The sequence below is a fragment of the Perognathus longimembris genome, chromosome 2 (assembly GCF_023159225.1).
Source record: "Perognathus longimembris pacificus isolate PPM17 chromosome 2, ASM2315922v1, whole genome shotgun sequence".
Lineage (NCBI taxonomy): Eukaryota > Metazoa > Chordata > Mammalia > Rodentia > Heteromyidae > Perognathus > Perognathus longimembris.
Genome location: NC_063162.1, coordinates 70,030,830 through 70,053,262, shown reverse-complemented (window position 1 = coordinate 70,053,262; position 22,433 = coordinate 70,030,830). Strand labels below are relative to the sequence as shown.

The 22,433-nt window shown below is 38.7% G+C and overlaps 1 protein-coding gene across 8 annotated transcripts in view; it reads left to right on the top strand.

Annotated features, from left to right (window-relative positions):
* Positions 1 to 22,433, top strand: part of Sugct (succinyl-CoA:glutarate-CoA transferase) — a 546,711-nt gene that overhangs the window by 305,225 nt on the left and 219,053 nt on the right. The window contains exon 13 of one of the 8 annotated variants that reach the window (XM_048339430.1): positions 7,571 to 7,693. The exons of the other annotated variants lie outside the window; for them this stretch is intronic. Within the exon in view, the coding sequence (XP_048195387.1) occupies positions 7,571 to 7,651 (81 nt within the window). The 3' untranslated portion in view covers positions 7,652 to 7,693. The remainder of the gene's footprint in view (positions 1 to 7,570; positions 7,694 to 22,433) is intronic. 8 annotated transcript variants of the gene reach the window in all.

Below are 22,433 nucleotides of genomic sequence, written 5' to 3'. Positions count from 1 at the left end.
CCACATATACAGAAAATGGCCAGAAGGGGCGCTGTGGCTCAAGTGGCAGAGTGCTAGCCTTGAGCGGGAAGAAGCCAGGGACAGTGCTCAGGCCCTGAGTCCAAGGCCCAGGACTGGCCCCCCCCAAAAAAAAAATTCAATGCAATACCCATTAATATCACAACACCATTTTTTTTGGCCAGTCTTGGGCCTTGGACTCAGGGCCTGAGCACCATCCCTGGCTTATTCCTGCTCAAGGCTAGGAGTCTGCCACCTGAGCCACAGCACCCCTTTTGGCCGTTTTCCATATATGTGGTGCTGGGGAATGGAACCCAGAGCGTAATGTGTAGGAGGCAAGCACTCTTGACACTAGGCCATATTCCCAGCCCCCAATACCATTTTTTAATGAAATAGAGGAAGCAATCCAGAAATTCATATGGAACAATAAAAGATCTAGAATAGCAAAAACAATCCTAAGCAGAAAGAACAGTGCTGGAGGAATTACAATACCAAACTTCAAGCTGTACTATAAAGCTATAGTAATAAAAACAGCTTGGTATTGGCACCGGAACAGGCCTGAAGACCAATGGAACAGAATTGAAGACCCAGAAATGAACCCACAGAACTATGCCTACTTAATCTTTGATAAAGGAGCTAAAACAATAGTATGGAAGAAAGATAGCCTCTTTACCAAATGGTGCTGGCAAAAGTGGTTGAACACATGCAACAAACTAAAACTAGATCCTTATATATCACCCTGCACCAAAATCAATTCCAAATGGATCAAAGACCTTGAAATCAAAACAGACACCCTGAAAACGCTAAAGGAAGGAGTAGGAGAAACACTTGGGCTCCTTGGCACAGGACGAACTTCCTTAACAACGACCCAGAAAGGCTACAAATCAAAGAAAGGTTGAACAAATGGAACTGCATCAAACTGCAGAGCTTCTGCAGGGCAAAGGACATAGCTCGCAAGATAAACAGAAAGCCCACAGATTGGGAGAAGATCTTTACCAGCCATTCAATGGACAAAGGCCTCATATCTAAGATATATACAGAACTAAAAAAATTACCTTCATCCAAAGCAAAACCACAAAGAACCAATAGCCCCTCAACAAGTGGACTAGAGATTTAAAAAGAGACTTCTATGATGATGAAATGAGAATGGCCAAGAGACATATGAAAAACTGCTCTACATCACTGGCCATAAAAGAAACGCAAATCAAAACAACATTGAGATTCCATCTCACCCCAGTAAGAATGTCCTATATCAAGAAAACTAACAATAACAACTGTTGGAGGGGATGTGGCCAAAAAAGAACGCTACTTCATTGTTGGTGGGAATGTAAACTGGTTCAGCCACTCTGGCAAGCGGTATGGAGATTCCTCAGAAGGCTAAACATAGAACTCCCCTATGACCCAGCAGCCCCACTTTTGGGTATCTATCCAAAAGACCACAAACATAATCACACTAAAGCCACCAGCACCACAGTGTTCATCGCAGCACAATTTTTCATAGCTAGAATCTGGAACCAACCCAGATGCCCCTCAGTAGACAAGTGGATCAGGAAAATGTGGTACATATACACAATGGAATTTTATGCCTCTATCAGAAAGAATGACATTGCCCCATTTGTAAGGAAATGGAAGGACTTGGAAAAAGTTATACTAAGTGAAGTGAGCCAGACCCAAAGAAACATGGACTCTTTGGTCTCCCTTATAGGGAATAATCAGCACAGGTTTAGGCAAGTCACAGCAGAGGATCACAGGAGCCCAATAGCTATACCCTTACGAACACATAATGCTAAGTGAAATGAACTACATGTTATGGAAATGATTGTTATATCACAGTTGTAACTACTTTCAATGTGCCATATATAACTGTAGCCTCTATTATTGATGATCTTCTTGTACAACCACCTTCTTGTGGTTGTACGTACACTTTCTCTGTATCTTATCTTAGTATATTGGAATCTGGGTATATTGGTATTAGAACTAGGAAATTGGAAGCGAAAACCAAAATCGAGAGACACAGTGTAAAAAAAGACAAACAACTACAAAAGCAATTCTTGCAAAACTGTTTGGTGTAAATGAACTGAACAACTCATGGTGGGGGGGAAAGGTAAAGGGGGAGGGGCAAGGGGGAATGAGGGACGAGGTAACAAACAGTACAAGAAATGTATCCATTGCCTAATATATGAAACTGTAACCTCTCTGTAATTCAGTTTGATAATAAAAAAAATATATATATAAAAATTAAAACCTCATTGTAGGACACATATACTATGGAAGACCATAAGCCCACTGTCTGTGTAAGATGTCAGATCTCCTGCCCTGGTTGCCCAAACTTCATATAAGGCACTGCACATCTGATAGCAGATTAGTAACCAGGGAAATGCCACCTTTTTGCTCAGTATCTCTCTCCCATGTCTTTGTGTTGAATCTTCTCCTCTTCCCTGCCTCAATGGTGTTTACTATCTTCAGCCCTATAAAGCCAGCCCATCTAGTCAGGAAGGAGCGGGATCTCCTTCTGCTTCTCACATCTCTGACAAAACTCTTAGCTTCATTTCCATCAGACTTTCAAATGTGGTGAGCTCCTAAGGGTTTCAGAACTCAGTGCTTCCCACTCCAGGTTGAATTGGTACAGCTGGGCAGAGAAGAACCATCCTTAGATTTGTCAAGTGAGCAACATGGACTGAAAAATCACTGAGAAGATATAAATGTGGGCTGAAATTCTACTATAAATGTGAAAGAATTGTTAAAAAAAGAACTTTGGATTATTTCATTGATGATAGTTTATAAGAAACTCAGACTTTCTGGCCCATTTGACCTGCTGTTTATTTAGAATATAATATTATATGAACAAAAGCTCTTAATCTTAGTCAACTATCAATCCTGACTCTGATGATAAGGTAGCTATTGTTTTGTTGAATTAATTGAAAAATTGGTAGGGAAAAAGGAGATGAAAGCAACCAAAAAGCATCACATTCCCCAATATGTGAACATAAGACTTCAAGCTTTTGTTTCCATGTGAGCTGTGACCTCTAAAATATGCTTGCTCAGCCTTCCTTAACTCCAGAGCAACTTGAAACCAATCCCATCTTCCACACAAATGACATAAAGCAGCTCCTCTGGGTCTCTGGCTTTGACAGGATTCATTCTGAAATGGACCAGCATCATATGATGAATGGAGTAAATTTGTTACTTTTATAACAGGAGAATCAGACAGGATTTCCTAGAGTCCAGCTGTGGGTCTTTGGATTGTCGTCATGTTATTCAGACAGAACAACTGTTTGACTCAAAGCCAAAGATGTCCTTGGATCATTTGGCATCTGGGCACTAATGAGCTCTGAAGACATTTCAAACCTTCTCAAACCACAATCCTCATCCACCTTAACCATGTGTGGCTTAATCCAGTATGTTTTCCCTGAAGTAATAAACTGTAACACACACACACACACACACACACACACACACACACACGAATTTATATGTGTGTAGTGATTTTGTACTGTGAAGTGAGTTTCAAAACTGGTTATTTATTTATTTACTTATTTTTCATGCTGCTACTGGGAATTGAACTCAGGGCCTCTTATTCTTGCTTAGCTTTCTCAAGGCTGGCATTCTACAACTTAAGCCACAACTCCACTTATGGCTTTTTGCTGGTTAATTGGAACTTTTTTTTTTTTGCCAGTCCTGGGCCTTGAACTCAGGGCCTGAGCACTGTCCCTGGCTTCTCTTTGCTCAAGGCTAGCACTCTGCCACTTGAGCCACAGCGCCACTTCTGGCCATTTTCTATATATGTGGTGCTGAGGAATCGAACCTAGGGCTTCATGTATACAAGGCAAGCACTCTTGCCACTAGGCCATATTCCCAGCCCCTAATTGGAACTTTTTATAGACTTGTTCTTCTCACCCTCTGATGGGAGTGGAGGAGCTGGCTTCAATTATGTTTCTTAGATCTCAGCCTCCTTAGTAGTTAGGATTACAGACATAGCCACCAGTGCCTGGCCAAAACTAGTCTTTTAAAGCAAATATCAGAGAAAGTTTAACAAAGTTAGTATCAGGAAGCAGAAACATGTTTTGCCAGGGGAAGGAGACAATGGAATTGGAGACAGATGAATAGAGAGAAGAATGGTGGGCCCAAACAGTCATTATATACAATGTGCATATGTGGAAATAGAAGTAGGTAACTTGAGTGTATGGGTGGGGTTCAGAGAGATAGGAGAGAATGATAGACAATGATCAAAATACATTATACTTATAAACCAATGTGATGAAACTTCTTTGTACAACTACCCTCTCTATGTATGTGCATATATATATATAGAGAGAGAGAGAGAGAGATAAATATACTACTAGATAACTAGATATTTTCTGATCTGTTTAGTCAAATGGAACATTAATTTCCATAGCCTCCTAGAGCTTTAGAAATGATTAGATACCTTACTGATTTCATAAGTTTACTTGCAGTTTGTGGAGGTGAGAGGGCAGAAGTTCAGAGTTATAGAGATTTACCCAAGATCTTCCAGGTAGGGTCTGTTCTGTCAACCTTTGAACCAGCCTAAGGAACTCCTGTTGTTCTTTTCTTGACCTGTAAGAGTTAAGACCTTATTTATGTTTCTTACTTCCTCTACATTCTTCCACCTAAAACTGCATAAATGGCTTAATTTCTTCACTTGCAGTGTTTCTTTTTTCCTCATGGTGAATTTATGAAATTCTGTTACTCTGAAGTCATGACTAATTATAAACTATTTTACCCTTTGTTTCTAGTTTGGTTTCTGAAGATGGATGTGTGAAGAGGGCCAGTAGGTTGACCAACTTAAAATTTTGTATTCTTGGGAGAAGATAGAGGTATTGATGTTTTCTTAAAATATGGTAACCATATAGGAAATCAGAACTACTCTTTGTTTCAAGATTGTGAATTTATCACACATATTTAACACTTTATCTCCCAAATTATGTGTGTATGTGTAATCTTTTTACCGATATAGGCCAGACAAAAGACTGTGTTCACTCAGAAAATAAGAAATAGAAATACCACAGGCTAGAATATTTGAATAATTTCTGCAAGATGTACTAGAAATAGGATTTAAATTAGAGATTCTGCTCAGCCTGCCATTTATGGCAGGAAAAGAAACAAGTGCAAACAAGATATGTTTTTACATATACAGCATACATATGTATGTAGTATTGTATATATATATATATAGTATATATTATGCATGTATATTCTTTCTATTTATCTATTGATCAATCTTTCTGATCTGCTGGGGAACTTCTAAGAGGACTGAGAAAGTAAATAGAGGGAATCTCCAGGCAGATATCTTCTGTATTCATAAAAAATGGTCTATAAGACTAAAAAAATAAAACAAGAGACCACTGGGTATATAAGTAAATATGTCTCCTTCTAGTTGGGAGTCTGGGAATATCAAACAAGACAAAACTTAGGGTCTGAATGTGTTGAGCAGTGCCATGTACAGTCTTTCTAGAACCTATAGTAAATTCCCATCCTGAACAAGTACCCTACCCTCCATAAGGATGGACAGGGGAGTTGGTTCCAGAAATGACAACTAAGTGCAAAAACATCCCATATTTTTCCCATGGAAAATTTGGGTCCTAGCCAACTACAAACTCAAATATGGAAGACAATCTGAAAAAGGACCAAACCCTTCAAAATGCTGTAATTTGCAGGCACATGGAATGTGCACTTCATTGTATAATTGCCCCATCATGTCATCATTTCCTAATTGAAGACATATTAAGTCCTAACATGATGTAGGATGTCCTAGTATTACCGTCTCTCGACAGTGATGCTATTGAATTCCATTAATCCATTTCACATGCAGAATGAGAGCTAGTCAATGTTTTGCCACCAAACAATTATAATCAAAGACTAGGATCTTGAGTGTTTTTCATTAATAACAGTACTGTAGACATTAGCTTTGTCCTGAAGGCAAGCTGCTTGTAATCCAATTTAAAATTTTGGAACCACCCCCCTTTATACTACTATATTAGAGTCATAACCTGGTCTTCCTCTATATTAGAGTCATAACCTGGTCTTGCTCTATTGATAACTGTGGAAAGTATCATCACCATCTTCATCTTCTAGGAAGAGCACATGCTCTGAAGTGTAGCGTTTCCTACCTTCTTTGCCTCCATTTCTTCATTGCTGTACTTGTGTAACTAATAGGAGCTTGCTGATCGGGCAGACCCTTAGCCCCACGTCTATCACAGAGCAATGCCTCATATATATTAGTTCTATATATGCAAAGTTTAGAACAATGAACTAACCATGTCAACACATGGCATTTTCTGTAGTAATAATGCTGATACTCATACTGTCTAATATTGCCATTTTCTTGCATAGATTCTATTCCTTAAAAATGAAATCAACACAATAACACAATAATGGACTCACTAAAAATGCAGAAAACTTGCAGCTCAGTAACTTGCCATGACATAATACCTTTACTAATATACAAACTAACTGTTTATCTGAAGTGTGTGACACTAATGAATACTTTGAATGAAGCCATATGTGAATAGAGGAAAATAGACTTTAAAAGATTTAAAAGTGGGAAAGGGGAGGAGGGCGGGGGGTATGAGGCACAAGGTAACAAACAGTACAAGAAATGTATCCAATGCCTAATGTATGAAACTGTAACCTCTCTGTAATTCAGTTTGATAATGAAAATTTGAAAAAAAAAGAAAAAAAAGATTTAAAAGCAAGAAAAATAGTTATTGAATTCCTGACATAGATAGTATAAGTAAGAACCTCAAATACTGTTTTTACTCAAATATAGAAAATAGTTTTTCTTTTCTTAACTTTAGAAACTCCTCTGTCCATTGCAGCATTAGTCATTTATCTTAACTAAATATCAAATATTCTTACCATTCATAAGTCATCTCTCTCCTGAAATTGTCTGATCACAATTGAGTCAATGATTTTCTACCTTCACATCCAGACAATTAAGTTTAAAATCAGGTCCTAACTCTACAACATCAAAAAGAAAAATTCTAAATTAAGGCAGTAGGTCTTTTTGTATATGCATCATGTTTTAATAATTACCACTTATGCATGAATTGGCAAAAGTACCTTATGCATTATAGTGATCATGGCTTGAAGCAAATGCATTTCCATTATAGAGTAAGTCCGTAGTGCATCTACCCTGAATCTTGGATAAAGACTAAAACTTTATCCCACTGTGCACCTGGTCAGTTGTGCAATGCTTACCAATGAACAGCTGCTAACAATAAGGGTATTGTGCTTATGCAACACCACTCAGGATCTGACGGTTAGTCTCTCGGTAAATGTTGAAGCACTAGGGAATTTTCTCTTGCCAGGTTGTTGGCTTCATAGAAAGTACGGTCTGTTTTGAACCATATTCTAAAATCTCTCTATATGAGTTGGTGGACTTGCGTTCTTTAAGATCACATTAGCCTTTCAAGTTGGCTTGAGGATGTTAAGGATCTTTCCTCAAGGAATGGGTCCTACAGTGCAGTGTAGTACCAAATGTAATTTTAGTCTTCTCAGATGACTTGTTTCACCAAGTTAACAAAAGTCTGTATTATGTCTCTCCTCATTGAAGTGGGTGTGTCAGGAGAGGCTTCCATTTGTGTTGAATGATCTTCATGCAAACATCTTGGAGTGCTTTACAAAAGAATTTTAAAAATTAAACCAAAACAGGATATGAAACTGTGCTGCCAAACAAGTAAGTCTTTAGGCATGATTTAAATTTAGTTAATGACATAAAGAGTGAAATCTGTGAAAGGAAGCAAGTTCCTTGGATCAAAAAAAAAAAGGAAGTAGAAAACAAATACTCATATTTTGTCTATGTCTTCATTTGAGTAGCTCCAAAAATGTTCTTTTTTAGCAGTGCATTTGGAAAGCTCTGGGCTAAGTGGACTCTAAGGACAAGTGTTTTAGGGGAAAGACAAGATAATAGTTCCCATGTGCACAGTGATCTACAGAGTAGAAAGCATTTTCCCAGCCATTATTTCATTGGGTTGTCATAACACCCCCATCAAAGGAGTTAAAGAATGGGCTATCCCATTTTACAGGTGAAAAAACTGATGACAGGATGGATTAAAGATGGAGTAAACTAAGGTCACCTAGCTACATAATAAAGAAGAAGGTTGAAATATAGACCTTGAACTACAACCTGTGCTTTCTTTACAGTTTTCACAGGGACAATCCATGCACAGTGGATACGTCTCTTCCTCTATTATTGCTCTGTCTCTGCACTAGTAGTAATGAGTCTGCCTTTCCAGGATACCTTGGCATTCTGCTTTCTTTGAGGAGGAAGAACTCAGGATATTGTTGAATGAATTGAAAAAATACATTTTTATTAGTACACATTAGTTGTTTAAAGGAAAGAAGTTTCCTTGTGTAAATACATGCACTAATGTATGCCACTCAAATGCACCATCTCCATAAATCTTCCTTCCCCCTGTGAACAATTTCAACAGGTTTCACTGTTCTGTTTTTGTGTATGCATGCAAGGTATTTCAACCATATTCACCTTCATTCACCCTCTCCATTAGCCCTTTCTTTCCTTCTGATAGCTTCCTAACATAACTTGTTTTACTCTCCTGTTGTTATTTATTTTCGGGGGGGGGGTATGAGGGACAAGGTAACAAACAGTACAAGAAATGTATCCAATGCCTAATGTATGAAACTGTAACCTCTCTGTACATCAGTTTGATAATAAAAATTTGGAAAAAAAAGAAGTTTCATCCTGGTTATTCACATGTGTAAATACTATAATCTAGTCAGATGAACCTCATTTATTGCTCTCTCTTTCCTGGTCTCCCTACCCCTTAGTAATTAATAGTTTTCAATGAATTTCCATTCACTGTCTTTATACATAGATAGCATGGATTTTCCTCCACTGTTCTTTTTCCTTCTCTCCCTCTTTCCTGTCCCCCTTAAACAGTCTCAGTTACATACACATTCTCTCTTTTTTTTTAACCAGTCCTGGGGCTTAGACTCAGGGCTTGAGCACTGTCCCTGGCTTCTTTTTGCTCAAGGCTAGCACTCTGCTACTTGAGCCACAGCACCATTTCTGGCCTTTTCTATATATGTGGTGCTGAGGAATCGAACCCAGGGCTTCATGTATATGAGGCAAGCACTCTTGCCACTAGGCCATATTCCCAGCCCCCCATACACATTCTCTCATCTGTCTCTTTTTGTATCTGTCTCTCCATATGTGTGTATGCATATATACAAATGTGTATATATAAAATATATACAGATATCAAGTCTGGATTCCACAAGGGAATGAAAATATGAGGAAATATGATGTCTTTGGCTTTCAGAGCTTGGCATAGTTCACTCAATATGAAGACTCCTAGCTCTATCCCCTTTTCTGCAAATGACATATTTCAGTTTTCCTTATGGCTAAGTAATATTCTATGTCATATATGTAGCATATTTTTTTTATCCATTCAACGTGGTTGGGCATCTTGACTAAGCCTGTTGTTTGGCTATTGTGTGACCAGCATTACAATAAATATATGTTTGCAGGAATCTTTGTATCTTCATTGTATATTGATGAAGATACCTTTACACATATGCCTCCATAGTATGATTGAAGCAAAAGGAAGATTTATTTTTAATTGTTTCAGGAACCTCAATATCAATTTCCATAGTGGTCATACTAATTTGCATTTCTACCAGTAGTGTATAAGAGTTCATTTTCCCTTGATCCTTAGCAGCATTTGTTGTTATTTTTTTCTTAATGATTTTCGTAGTGACTAGGATGAGATGGAATCTTATGTGTAGATTTGTATTTCCTTTATGGCTAAAGATGTTGAACATTTTTCATGTATCAGCCATTTGAGTTTCTTCTCCTAAGAACCGTATTTCCAATTTATTTGATCATTTTTCAAACTGGCTATTTGTTTTGAAGATTTTTTCCTATTATATGGGTTATCCATTGAATCTGGTAATTGATTTTTTTTAATCTGCAGTAGCAATTTGATACAGTATCATTAATCAATTCTTTCTTTTTTCTGGGCAATTTCCTATTCAGAAAATGTTGACCTGTGCCTGTATGGGATTTCTGAGTTTCTCTGTGTTTTCCTGTAGTAGTTTCAGGTCTTACATTTAGATCTTTGATCCATTAGGAGTAGACTTTTGTACAGGATGAGAGATAGGAGTCTAGAGATTTTTAATGCTGGTGCATTGTCAATGATAACTGAATAGTTTGATCTTTTTTTTAAAAAAACCACATTTAAAGTGACTTTGATGGTTTGCCTTTAAAGTCACCTTCCAGTGTTTTCTAGAATCCCCCTCTGAGCAGATGTAAGTGGAGTGATCAGAGACCCAGTTTCTGCACTTGTAGGTGGTAAGGAACTAGTGGGGGAAAAACAAAGCATTCATAATGTTTCCTTTCTATTGTCTAGGGTCTTAGATTTCACTCACTGTGTAAAATACACCCAAGATAATCATCTTCAAAGAGGAAAAATGTATTTTGGCTTACAATTTTAGAGGTTTTATCTAGAGGTTGGTTGACACATTGCTTCTGACCTGTCATGAGGCTGTAGAGTGGGAGACCCTGGCAGACCAAAGCTGCTTACTTAATGGTGTCCCGGAACAAAAAGAGAGAAAAGACTGAGACCCAGCATTCTCCTTCTAAGACATTATCTCAATGACATAACTTCTTTCTTACAAAGCCCTGCCTTTTAAAGGCCCTGCTTCCCAGGAACCTTGGGGTGACATTCCAGTTCCAAACTATCGTGCAGACTTGGAACAAGTGTCGTTACCCTTGAACGTGTGGGGTCTGTGAATGCTGTGGTCTCAGCTACTGAGTCATGTCCTTGTTTCAGACCAGAAGGTGATTAGTATCTGTTTTGGTTTCTGAGACAAACAGTGTTGTCTTTGTAAGGTACATTGAGAACTGGGGTCAAATTTTGGTGTCATTTTTTTGGCCTTTTCTTATAAAACCATATTTCATTTTTTAATCCAAGATTTGAACTTAAAATGCTTACTTTTCTTTTGATACTCCTGTGAGCTTCAGACAAATCTGGGAACAAAACTGTTCTGTGATTGCAAATCTTTTGGAAAAGCACCTGGGTGGAACCCAAGAACAAGCAATTGAAACCATGTCTCTGTAAACCAGCTTCTTGAGTGGGTCATGTCAGCTGTAAAGAAGCCCAAGCGAGACAATGGGAAAATGGCTAGTGCAACGCGAGGGCAGCTGGTGCCTGATAGCAAGTCAATGAACATAAGATGTTATCTGTTACTCTACACTATAATTATATATATTTTTGAAGATTTTACCTTAATGCTTAATTTTAAGGTATTAATATTAATTGGTTAGCTATCTTGCATTAGCCAATAAACACTGTCTATCCAAAAGATTTATATCACTTCCATATGCCATTTGATCTTTCATCATTGGAGACAGGAAGAAAAATCATCTCATATAGAAATATCAAGGATGAAAGATAACTGGAATGGCACTCCCACGCTGGCTGCATTCCTCTGTCTGGCCTCCTATATGGGCACACATTCTCTTGTCCCTCAATCTTTCTGGTGATGAGTTATTTCTGGCTCATTGTCCTAACTCTGGATTCTGCCTTACTCCTTGAGCCTTTGTTTATATCAGTATCACTGTGATTGCCTGGTCCCTTTTGGTTTACTCAGTTGTTTCAGCTTGACTTGCTTTTGTTTCTTAACCCTTGACCCCTGGATTTATTCTACACGAACCATTGCCAAATTTTACTTAGTTTGATCTGATTTGCATATCTGTTTTTTGAATCTGATTACATGACTGTCTAATTTGTGTCACCCCCTATCATATGACTGTCTTGATTCCTGTTACTGTTGGGTTCTTCTGTGACTCAATAAAACTGTGCTTGAAGCTCTCCTGGAAGGGATCTACAAATAGACAACGAAGGTTCTGCACATTCTTCCATCTGCCTGGAATACTAACTTTAATGAATCCTAAACTTTTAATAATGTTCTTTCATTTTAACCAGCCAAACCTTAGTAATAGTAAATAGCACTTGATTTCTCATGTAACTCAGGATTCCCTTGAAGATGCTGTATCATGACTTAAGCTAACTCTGACAGAATAGGAGTTCAGTCAAGGTCTGCTAATTATTTTGTGTAGACTATGGACACAGAAAAACAGAATAAGACTATATCATGTAATTAAATTCTAAATGTAGCTGTAAATGTTATAAACAGTTGTCCAGTAGAAATTTCTGTGATGGTTAAAATATTCCATGTCCTCATTGCCCAAGATGGCAGCCACCAGCTACATTATGCTTTGAGTATAAGAAATGTGGCTATCGTATTAAGGAAGTAGATTTAACTTTTATTTATAATGGATTTAAATTCTTAAATTTCCAAATAGATAGTGGGTACAATATTGTATAACACCTGCTGTAGAAATGTGGAGAGCAGAAATGTAGATATGTACTATGAATTAAGGAAGAGGAGCTTTGGGGGCTGAAGTGAAAGGCAGAATAGGAATGCCATAAGGAACATTATTAGAGGCGGCTTACAATGTTGTTTTTGGGATTAAATTGAAGATTGAAAGTAGAGCAGCTCAAGAGTGAAGGCTAGGATGATTAACAATATCAAACATTTATTCATCTTATAAATACACACTAATCCCACAACAATGAAGTGACTCAGAGAATACAAGTAATTTGTTCAAAGGTACTACTGGACCTGAGATTTCAATGGAGGTCTATCTGAAAAATCTACGTTCGTTACCAGCACACTGTACTGTCTTATGCTTTGCTATGTTAAGAAAGACTTGCAAATGGGAAATTTTCCAAATGCCTTTCAACTGGTAAGTGGGGTAAACAGACAATGGAATACATTCAATCATGGGAACATCAAAAGGAAAAGAGCTAGAGCTTGACGTATGTGTGTTTCAGGTGGTAGAGCACCAGTCCTAGTCCTGGCACAAAGACAAAAAAGAGAAGGAGGAAGGTAGTGGGTAGGAAAGGAGAAAGAGGAAGAAGGAAGGAGAGAGGGTAGGAAAGGAGAAGGAGGAGGAAGGAGGGAGGGGGTAGGAAAGGAAAAGGAAGAAAAAGGAGGGAGGGGGGTAGGAAAGGAAAAGGAAGAGGAAGAACCACAAATGCAAATCCCAAGTGTGCTATGCTAAGAAAATGTTGAATACTAAAACCCAATGCTGTATAATTGTATTTTTATGACATTCTAGGAAGGGAATAAAACAGATCGGTATTTGCCATGAGGCAAGGATGAAGGCAGGGACTGAGGACAAAGAGATAAAACAGATCTTTTGGGAAATGATGAAGATTGTCAATAACATGATGACAGTGTTAGTTATATAACTGTATTTGTCAAAATTCATAGAACTGTGAACTATGAAGGATGGATTTTGCTGTATGTGAATTGCACTTCAAGAAACTTGATTGAAAAGTAAAGGAATAATCAAAGTGTATCCAAATTTAAATTCATAATACAAGTGGGAACATGATTAGTTATTATAACTCAGGCTATTTTGAAAAATCAGGCATGAGTCACAATTCTTGGCTTGGATTGCATTTATTGATGTGGAGTTTGAGGTAATGGATGTGCCAACAATTTGAAGGCTATAAAGCATTGAACAAAAAAGTTAAATCATACAATATGCTAGACACTTTTCAATATACCAGCTCATACAATGTCATTCACTATAGCAACTCATATAACTCTGTAATTAGACCATTGTCTTTCATGTTATAGTTGATGAAAATGGGCTCTATAAGAAAGATGGTGTTATTTCTTCTTGGTAATCATTCTATAACTTCTGTAACTTTGGTTTTATAACTTGAGCTGTGGTATATTGTTATGAGCCATTATTGCCAAGAGCAGGGAAGAAGATGGAGTAGAGCCAGTGAACCTGGCAAGACATGCACTCAGAAGTTGGGAGCATTAAACTGACAACTGAAGTTGATAACAGCTGCCCACACTCTGGAGACTGAGTGCAAGTCCTCATTTTGCTTCTTGGATGGGGCATGGAAAAAAGAAACTTTGACTAACTTCCATGTTGGAATATATCCTAGTGGGCTACTAGATACATCTCTTTTCATTCCTTTATTCTCTCCTTTGTTTGTGCCACCAAAATAATACATTGCATTTGTGGTGTAAATTTAGGAGTCCAAACTATACCCCTCCCTCCTTTTCATATTCACTTAACTATCACAAGTCCTTGAAGGTCCAATATGGTGTCCACAATATGGAAATGATATCTTTGCTAGCAAAGGTTAAAAGTATAACAGACTGTTTACACCTGGGCAGGATTTAAATTTCACTTCCATATTTGATCACCTATAATCTTGAGTTTAGTAGCTTAAGCAATTTATATTCATGAAACACAGTCAGAGTACCTTTTCCCCCACAGCTGATGGAAATAAAAATATCATTTAGTTGGAAGCAAAAGCATCTTAAAATAACCCTGAATCTCAGATATGTTGAAGAACAAACAGTGACATTCCCATGTAGTGTGAAATCCTCTTTTTATTTGGAACATGTTTATAAGCTAAGTTTTCTTTTCAAAGGAGAGAATCCTGCAGATGTCTCATCTGGGAGGACTTATGAGCTGAGCGACTTACTTTATTGTTATTGTTAATAAATAAAACAAACTGTTCAATTTGAAATAATTTCTTATCCTTTTTATTGCTCTTTGCACATTTCCTTTGTACCTTTGAAAGATTCCTTTGTATTTTTGTAGTTTATTCACTGATTCCAATAAAAATAGCTGAAAAAGTAAAACAACAATAGAAATGAGGAGTACACAGCGTCCTTGGATGCCATATCAGCTCTTCTGATATTAACAGGACTGGAGAGACACCAGCAAAATTTGGTAAGGCCTTTTTTGAAGGTGTAGAGAGTTCGTAATTGTGTATATTAGCACTGCAATGTGAATTTTTGTATTTTGTTTAGGAAATTGGGCTCTTCTAATATCCTCAGATGATTCCAAGGTTGAAAACCTAGGAAGTCAACAGAGACCCATTTAAGGGCCTAAGTGCTATGCAAGAAAACACCACTGCTCTCCATAAATAGAGCACGCTGTGGCTGATAGAGCTGATTTTCATTGCATGTCTTGTAATACCTGCATATATATTTCATTGACTACTTGGAGCCCATACATGGATGTGGATAGAAATCATCTGTCATTGAATACCTGGGATGTTAGTGTAGGTTTACCTCAAGCATTCCTTGCCTTCCTTATTAAAAATCTATTTGGGGCTCATATACCAATACATTTAAGAGATTTGTGAAAGTCTTGATAATTTCATATCATGATTATCCATACTTGCTTATCACACTCTATTATTTAAGGCTAAGTCATTTCCATCAGTAGTGGCAAAAAGATGATGAGATATCTGACTCAAGGGTCATGTATTTTTCTCCATTAATTTCCATATTACCAGCATAATTGAGTGCTGGCAGCAGTAGATGCTAAGAGGCTATTTGATAGTTGAATGAAATAATGACTATTTCTGGTTAGGAATACTAAAGCACAGGATTCTGGAAAGCTGTACAGCAGGTAGGTAGAAAATGAGGAACTAGATCTCATATTTTTTGCTTTCTTATTAATTTTTGTTTTCTATCGAAATTGTGCTTCCTTCAAAAGAAAGTACTTATAGAACCATATTGCTAATGCCCCCCAATATATTTGTGAAGCAAGAAAATTGGTTTGTGTTGGCTTTCTGAGTAAAAGCTCTTGGAGATATTATGGTGCAGATCCATCTGAGTTTTTTTTCTAGAATCCTTCAGACCAACTAAGACTCTTCTATGATTATCTATGAATAATAGTCATTTGATTCATTTAAAGCACATCAATAGGAAAGCCAGTTTAAATAAAATATGATTTGATTTAGTATAAAAGTGTGCTTTATTGTGGACTTGGGTACAAATATGGCCATGTTGTAGTTAGTACTATTTACCAAGTATTTCCAGTTTCTGACTCCTGGTAACCCTGTAGGATTACACCTCCTGCCTTCCTGAGAGTGAGACATGGAGCTAAGTGACTAGAGGTAGCCCCTGTGCTGGGAATGGCAGGTGTATCTCAATTCCAATCTACAGCATTTAACATCAGGTCAAAAAGCCTATGGCACTTTAATTGCCTTTGGCATAGTGGACTACTAAATACTAGTGATGCTGGCAGCTTCATCAGCTTGGATTCTCGAATGGTTAAAGAGAGAAGTCATCTAGTGGCATTACTATGAGAGATAAACCAGTGCTGTTTTTAAGCCCCTGAGATTGGAATTATTGTTACTATAGTATAATTTAGCTTGTTCTGGCTCATATAACTAACATTTCTCTTACTTACTTATCTGATCTTTGAAACCTTCAGATGTTATCTTCCTTTTATATTAATTTGTCAAAAACTCAGGACTTTATTATGAGTAGAAATTGTTTTTAAAAATAAGATTTTTTAACAGTCTACTAGTCCATGTTCATGTTTCTCTGGCATTTAGTGGTCCTCTGGTTTTTCACAGATGAATTCTTTCTCATTGGTTCACTGGTAGGATCATACTCTAATAGATAGGTAGTGTGGCAGGCCCAGGTATGAGCTATTGAAATTCACACCAGCATCCTTATTTACAACCCAAATACAGCAGTGGGGAGGGGTGGCTAGACCATAGCACTTACTCTACTGGTACCATATCTATTTCCCAAATATTGGGGCATGATGGGTGCCTATCTGGTAATTGTTACTCTGTTATATCAGGAGACTGCCATCAGAGTCATGATTCATCAGAGAAATTATCATACTCTTGGCTATTAAAAAGGAACATTGCTTTGTCCCAGACCCAGGGAGACAGACAGATACATACACACTTCATTTTAATGTTAGTTAACTTGGCCATATGAAGATTCTAGAAACAGAAGCTCCTTTGAAAGGTGAATGGAAGGGGGTAAAATTCATGGAGGTGATAAATGATAGGTCCTTCAAGAAAACTATTTTCTGCCTGAGTGGAAAACTAGAAAAGGCTGTGTTGTAAGAAGGACGACTCGTGGGCATGAAAGTGTGCAGGAAAGAGTGGACACAGAGTAGGCGGAGGAGGTAAAGGTCAAATGGAATGTGCATTTGTGGGGTACATAGGGAGTAAGTAATGATTGTAGGACATGATTTCAGAAAAATAACCTGACAGGGAAGGTGACATGAAATAACCTTGCCCACCAATAGCAGCCACCACTACCCCAAATGCTCCATCTCCTAAAGCAGCCTGTGCTTTCCAAGCCTTTCACATAGGGTGTGGATTTTCAGGGTTACACTCAGCTGGAGAGGCAGAGAAGATTGGACTTTCAAGATTTAGACAAAGGAGCAATTCTGAAAGAGTGTCATCTCTCACATCTCCTTTTCCAGCCACAATTCTGCACTTGATGGTGGCTGCAGGTCTGGAACCTCAGTTTGGCTCACCTTTCTCTGCACTTCTGAATGAAATTCTGTCTCTTGTTTCTGCCACCCATGTCAGATGCCACAGGAAATGGCTCTACTTTGTGGTCAGATGAGAGGAGGGGGGTGGTTGAAACCCACACTTTAAGGAAAGCCTCAGAGGCTGATGCTGGAGATTTGCTAGCTACCCATTTTTATCGATGCCACAAGATACCACAGGCTTGGGGGCATTTCTGAACAGTTTGTGGGTAGCTGGTATAGTCTCATTAATTAGGAAATTAGATTAGGAATGTCTTTATTTAAAGTTGAGGAAATGAAGCATGGGAGAGTAGAAGCTAGCTAGGCCTTTTACATCAAATTGCAGTGGTTTTGTTGCTTTTCCTTTGGGGTCCTTAGCTCCAAAGCCGGGTCAGTTCTAAGGATGCTTTCATATTACAAGATTTCTGGTGTGATTCCTGGATCATTTTGAATAATATAAGTAACCCTATTTATTACATGTCTTTTTTTTCTTTCCCCAAATTACCTTTCAGATTTTCATGTTTAAAACTCATATTTAAGCCCGATACTGGTAGCTCACACCTGTAATCCTAGTTAATCAAGAGGCTGAGATCTGAGGATCATGATTTGAAGCCAGCCTGAGCAGGAAAGTTTGTGATACTCGTATCTCCAATAAAGTACCAAAAAGCTGGAAAGGGAGCTGTGGCTCAAATGGTAATATGCTAGTCTCGAGCAAAAAGTTCAGTAACATTACCAGGCTCTAAGTTCAAGCCTCAGGCAGGATCAGCACGCACACTCACGTGCACATGCATACACACTCGAGTGCACATGTACACACATACACACATGCATGTGCACCCCACACATACCCCAAACTTAAAACTGAATCATATTTGATCTTAGAACCAGTCTTCTTGGGCTTACAAGAAGCTTGTAGATAGTGCATAAGAAATAGTAATCATTTCTGTGTTCACTTGCATAATTCTAGACCTACAGTCCTACTTTGTAGGCAGTTCTTTCTTACTTTCTTGTTCTCATTGTGGGGTGGCAACATTGGCTTTGGCTCCAAGATGGAGAATGTATCTGTCCCTCTGCAGGTTGGCTTCCTCAGCAGAGGCCCAGAGAATGTTTATTGGGCCCTCAGGCTTTACCTGAAGCTCTTTTTCTGGGACTGGTATTGGGACCTACATCCAAAGTAGGGAACAGTTTAATCTACAAGTTCTGATTTCTTCTTAGATATGTGCCCCAAATTATTTTATTATTCTTTTTCAGGAACTTGTCCCCCCATACAAACAAGTGAGAACAAAAAAATTCCCCTACCAAATCATAAAAGCCACAGAGAGCTTATCCACCCAGGCATCGGTGTGAGTCAGTTTCAGGTTAGCCTCATGCTAGGCCCATGCCCTTCTAAGAACAGCAAGTCTTTCTTTTAATCAGATGGAGAAGAACCTGTGAAAGTCCCTGGACTAGAATTCTACCTGATGTAATTACTAGATGAATAGATTATTAGGGTGGACTCTTTCACACATGTGTGGAATGTCAGGCAAGGGATTAATTTGGCAAATGGCACAAGTTTTATGAGAGAGCCTCTGTGCATCTGCTCAACCTCCAAGGCTGTCACCTCACTCAGAGAGACACAGGTAACGACTGAGATGTGACTAGCAGGGAACACTTGAGACTTGACTTCCTCCATGATTAAAAAAGGATCAAGCATCAAATACCAGTGGAAATAAATTACAAATCCTGAAAGGAAGACTAAACTATTTTTTTTCTTGGTCAAGGGGTTATAAATGTTTAAAATTTCCAACGAATCTAGATGGGGACCTGTGGTTTATTTAGATCTTGCTCCCCTCTTTTCCTCTCCTATCCTCCTCTCCTCTTCCTCCTCTTCTCTCTCTCTTACCTTCCCTCCTTTCCTCCCTCCCTCCCTTCCCTTTTTCTTTCCTCCTTTCTCTGTTCCTTTCTCTTTCTCTCTCTCTCTCTTTCTTTCTTTCTTTCTTTCTTTCTTTCTTTCCTCTCTCTTTCTGTTTTCTTTCCCTCCCTCCCTCCCTCCTTCCCTCCCTCCTTCCCTCCCTCCCTCCCTCCCTTCCTTCCTCCCTTCCTTCCTCCCTTCCTTCCTCCCTCCCTCCCTCCCTTCCTTCCTTCCTTCCTTCCTTCCTTCCTTCCTTCCTTCCTTCCTTCCTTCCTTCCTTCCTTCCTCCCTCACTCCCTCCCTCTCCCCCTCCCTCCCTCCCCCTCCCTTCCTCCCTCCTTCCTTCCTTCTTTCAGGGTTGAGCTCCACCACTTGAGCTACACCTCTAGTCCTTTTTGCTTTGGTATTTTTCAGATAGGGTCTCACTTTTGCTCAAAGTTAATTTGAACCACAGTCCTCCTACATACAGCCTCTCTCATAGCTGGATGACAGGTACATGCCATGACTTGTTAAGACTGGATCTTGTTGACCTTGAATAGCAATCTTCCTCACTTATACTTGCTTTATAGCTGAGATTACAGATAAATGCTACCACACTTCCATAGAATTTTGGAATTAGAGACAATTTTGTTTGTTTTATTTTATGCATATTTTCCTCCATATTAGTAATTTTCAATCACTTCTTTTCCTTTTAAATTTTTTTCTTGTAAAGATGATGTACAGATGGGTTACAGTTACATAAGTCAGGTAATGAGTACATTTTCTTTTGAACATTGTCAATTCCTCCTTCATTCTCTCATAGCCTTTTTAAAAATTTAATTTATTTATTAATTGAACACAAATTTTTTTGACAAGGTGTTGTGCAAAAAGGGTACAGTTACATAGTAGGGCAGTGTGTACATGTGTCTACTGATGCTTAAACTTAGGGCCTCAAGCTTACGTGCTCCTTTTCTAGCCTTTTGCTGGTTAATTGGAGCTAAGAGTTGCATGGATTTTCCTCCTGAGGCTGACCTTGATTTTCATTTTCAGATCTCAGCTTCCAAAGTAGCTAGGATTACAAACGTGAGTAACAGGTGCCCAGCTCATCATTTCCATTTTAATATAGCAGCATAAGTGTAATTCTATGAACTCAGTGCCAATTCTAGAAAGAATAAAAGTGGCTATGTTGTTTATGTCCCATATTTACATGAAATTCTGGCTTGTTATGATAATCAGAAACGAATACATCCCAACTTATTCATAGCATCCAAACATAGATGAACAAAAGAGGTGCCATTAGTAAATGGCTGCCAGGATATACATTATAGAAGGTGAGAATCTGTTGTCTTTGCATCTGGATGTATACTGTACCATGTGTACTTGGTAAAAGGATCCTCTATTGTTCTAGTTTACCTTATATCTTGTGTAACTGGCTTGAAGCTCCCAGCTCGTTTGGTCATCTAGAAGACAGATCTTAGGTCTGCAGACTCCAGCTTCCCTTCAGAAGATAATCACCCAGCACATGGTCCTTGCCACAAATCCATGTGGTGCCGTGTATTGGATTTCTGAGTGATAAAATAATGCTGCTTAGAAGCATTCTCAGAAGGTTTTGAGTCTGTTACGGAAATAATTACATGAACCACAAAATACCCTGGCTTTGTGTTGTGGTTCACGAGCTCAAAATTCCATGATGCGGCATATCACAGCAATCCCACTCTCCTCCCTCCCCTTGTCTGACGACAATGGGTCTGCCGCTGGAGGGGCAGGCCTTCCAAATGTGACTCAGAATTGGATCTTAGCTTCAAATGACTGAATTCAATGTATATGTAAACCATGAACTTTGACCCTCCTATCTATTCCTCCCATGTAGCTGGGATTACAAGTCTGTACCACCATGCCCAGCTGTTGGGTGAGGTCAGGTTTTGCTAACTTTTACCCCATGCTGGCCTCAAACTATGAACTTTCTGATCTGCACCTACCTTATCTTGTTATTAAGTTAGGATTTGGTTGATTTTTTTCCCAGTCTGGCCTTGAACTCATGAGCCTCCTGACTCCACTTCCCAGCTAGGTATGTACCACCATACCAGTCTTTTCCTTTTAAATTGTTTTGTGCCCATACTGAGGCTTGAAATCAGAGCCTCCTGTTTCCCCTTAGCTTTTAAAATCAAGGCTGATGCTTTACCACTTGAATCCTACCCCTATTTCTGGCTTTTTGTTGGTTAATTGGGGATAAGCATCTAAATGAATTTTCTACCTGGACTGGTTTTGAAACTCAGTCCTCAGATCTCAGCGCCCCCCTCCCCCCCAATAGCTAGGATTACAGGCTGGAGCCAGCCGTATCCTGCTTCCTTTTGCATGTTTGATTATTATAATTAGTGACCTAGTGGAGTTGAAATCTAGCCTAAACCATAGTTTGTCCAGCTAGTTAATGACCTGATTAACAGAAAGCTCCCCACCAATGCCTGCTTGATGAAATGAGAATTCATAGTAAAATTAGCTAACTTGAAAAAAAAAAGTATAGCTAAAAACCTAGGATCACCACTTCCCTGAAAGTTTTCATTTTAAAATATCCAACCTTTTCAGTTTGAAACCATTCTTTGGCCTTTTATAGGCACATAATGGTTCAATTTTGTATGGACACTACACTGGTCATTTCTCTTCTCATATTTGAGCTCTTTCCACAGAGCAGTACTTGGAACTTTAAATATGGTCTCTCAGCTGAACTAACCTTAGCTGAACTTTGCTAAGTGACTTTTCTCCTTCAGCTTCATCCCTCAGTCATGTCTGTCGTCTGTAGGATCTGCAAGTTGAGCTACCATTAAACTGTGATGATAGACTCACTCCAGCCATGGGGAATAACAACCTCTGCCTGTCCCAGCCTGCCAATCCTATGCAACTGACACAGGAAGAAGCTGAAGCATCTTCATGAGAGCCCATTAGAATTGTGCTATGGATATTGTTCAGGTTCTTATGTGGTTGATTCAGTGTGACCATATCGAAGAGTTGAGCCTGGAAGGAGTCAGTCCTTGAGGGTTTTGGCCTTGGAAAAGGCTGTCACATAGTCCCTGTGGGAACCCAATTAGTTCTCAAGAGTGGGTGGTTAGAAAAGAGAAAATCTGCCCTTGACCCTTGGTCTGGCTTCTTACTGCTCTGTATTCTGTCTCCCTCTCACATATGCTCCTGCTGTGT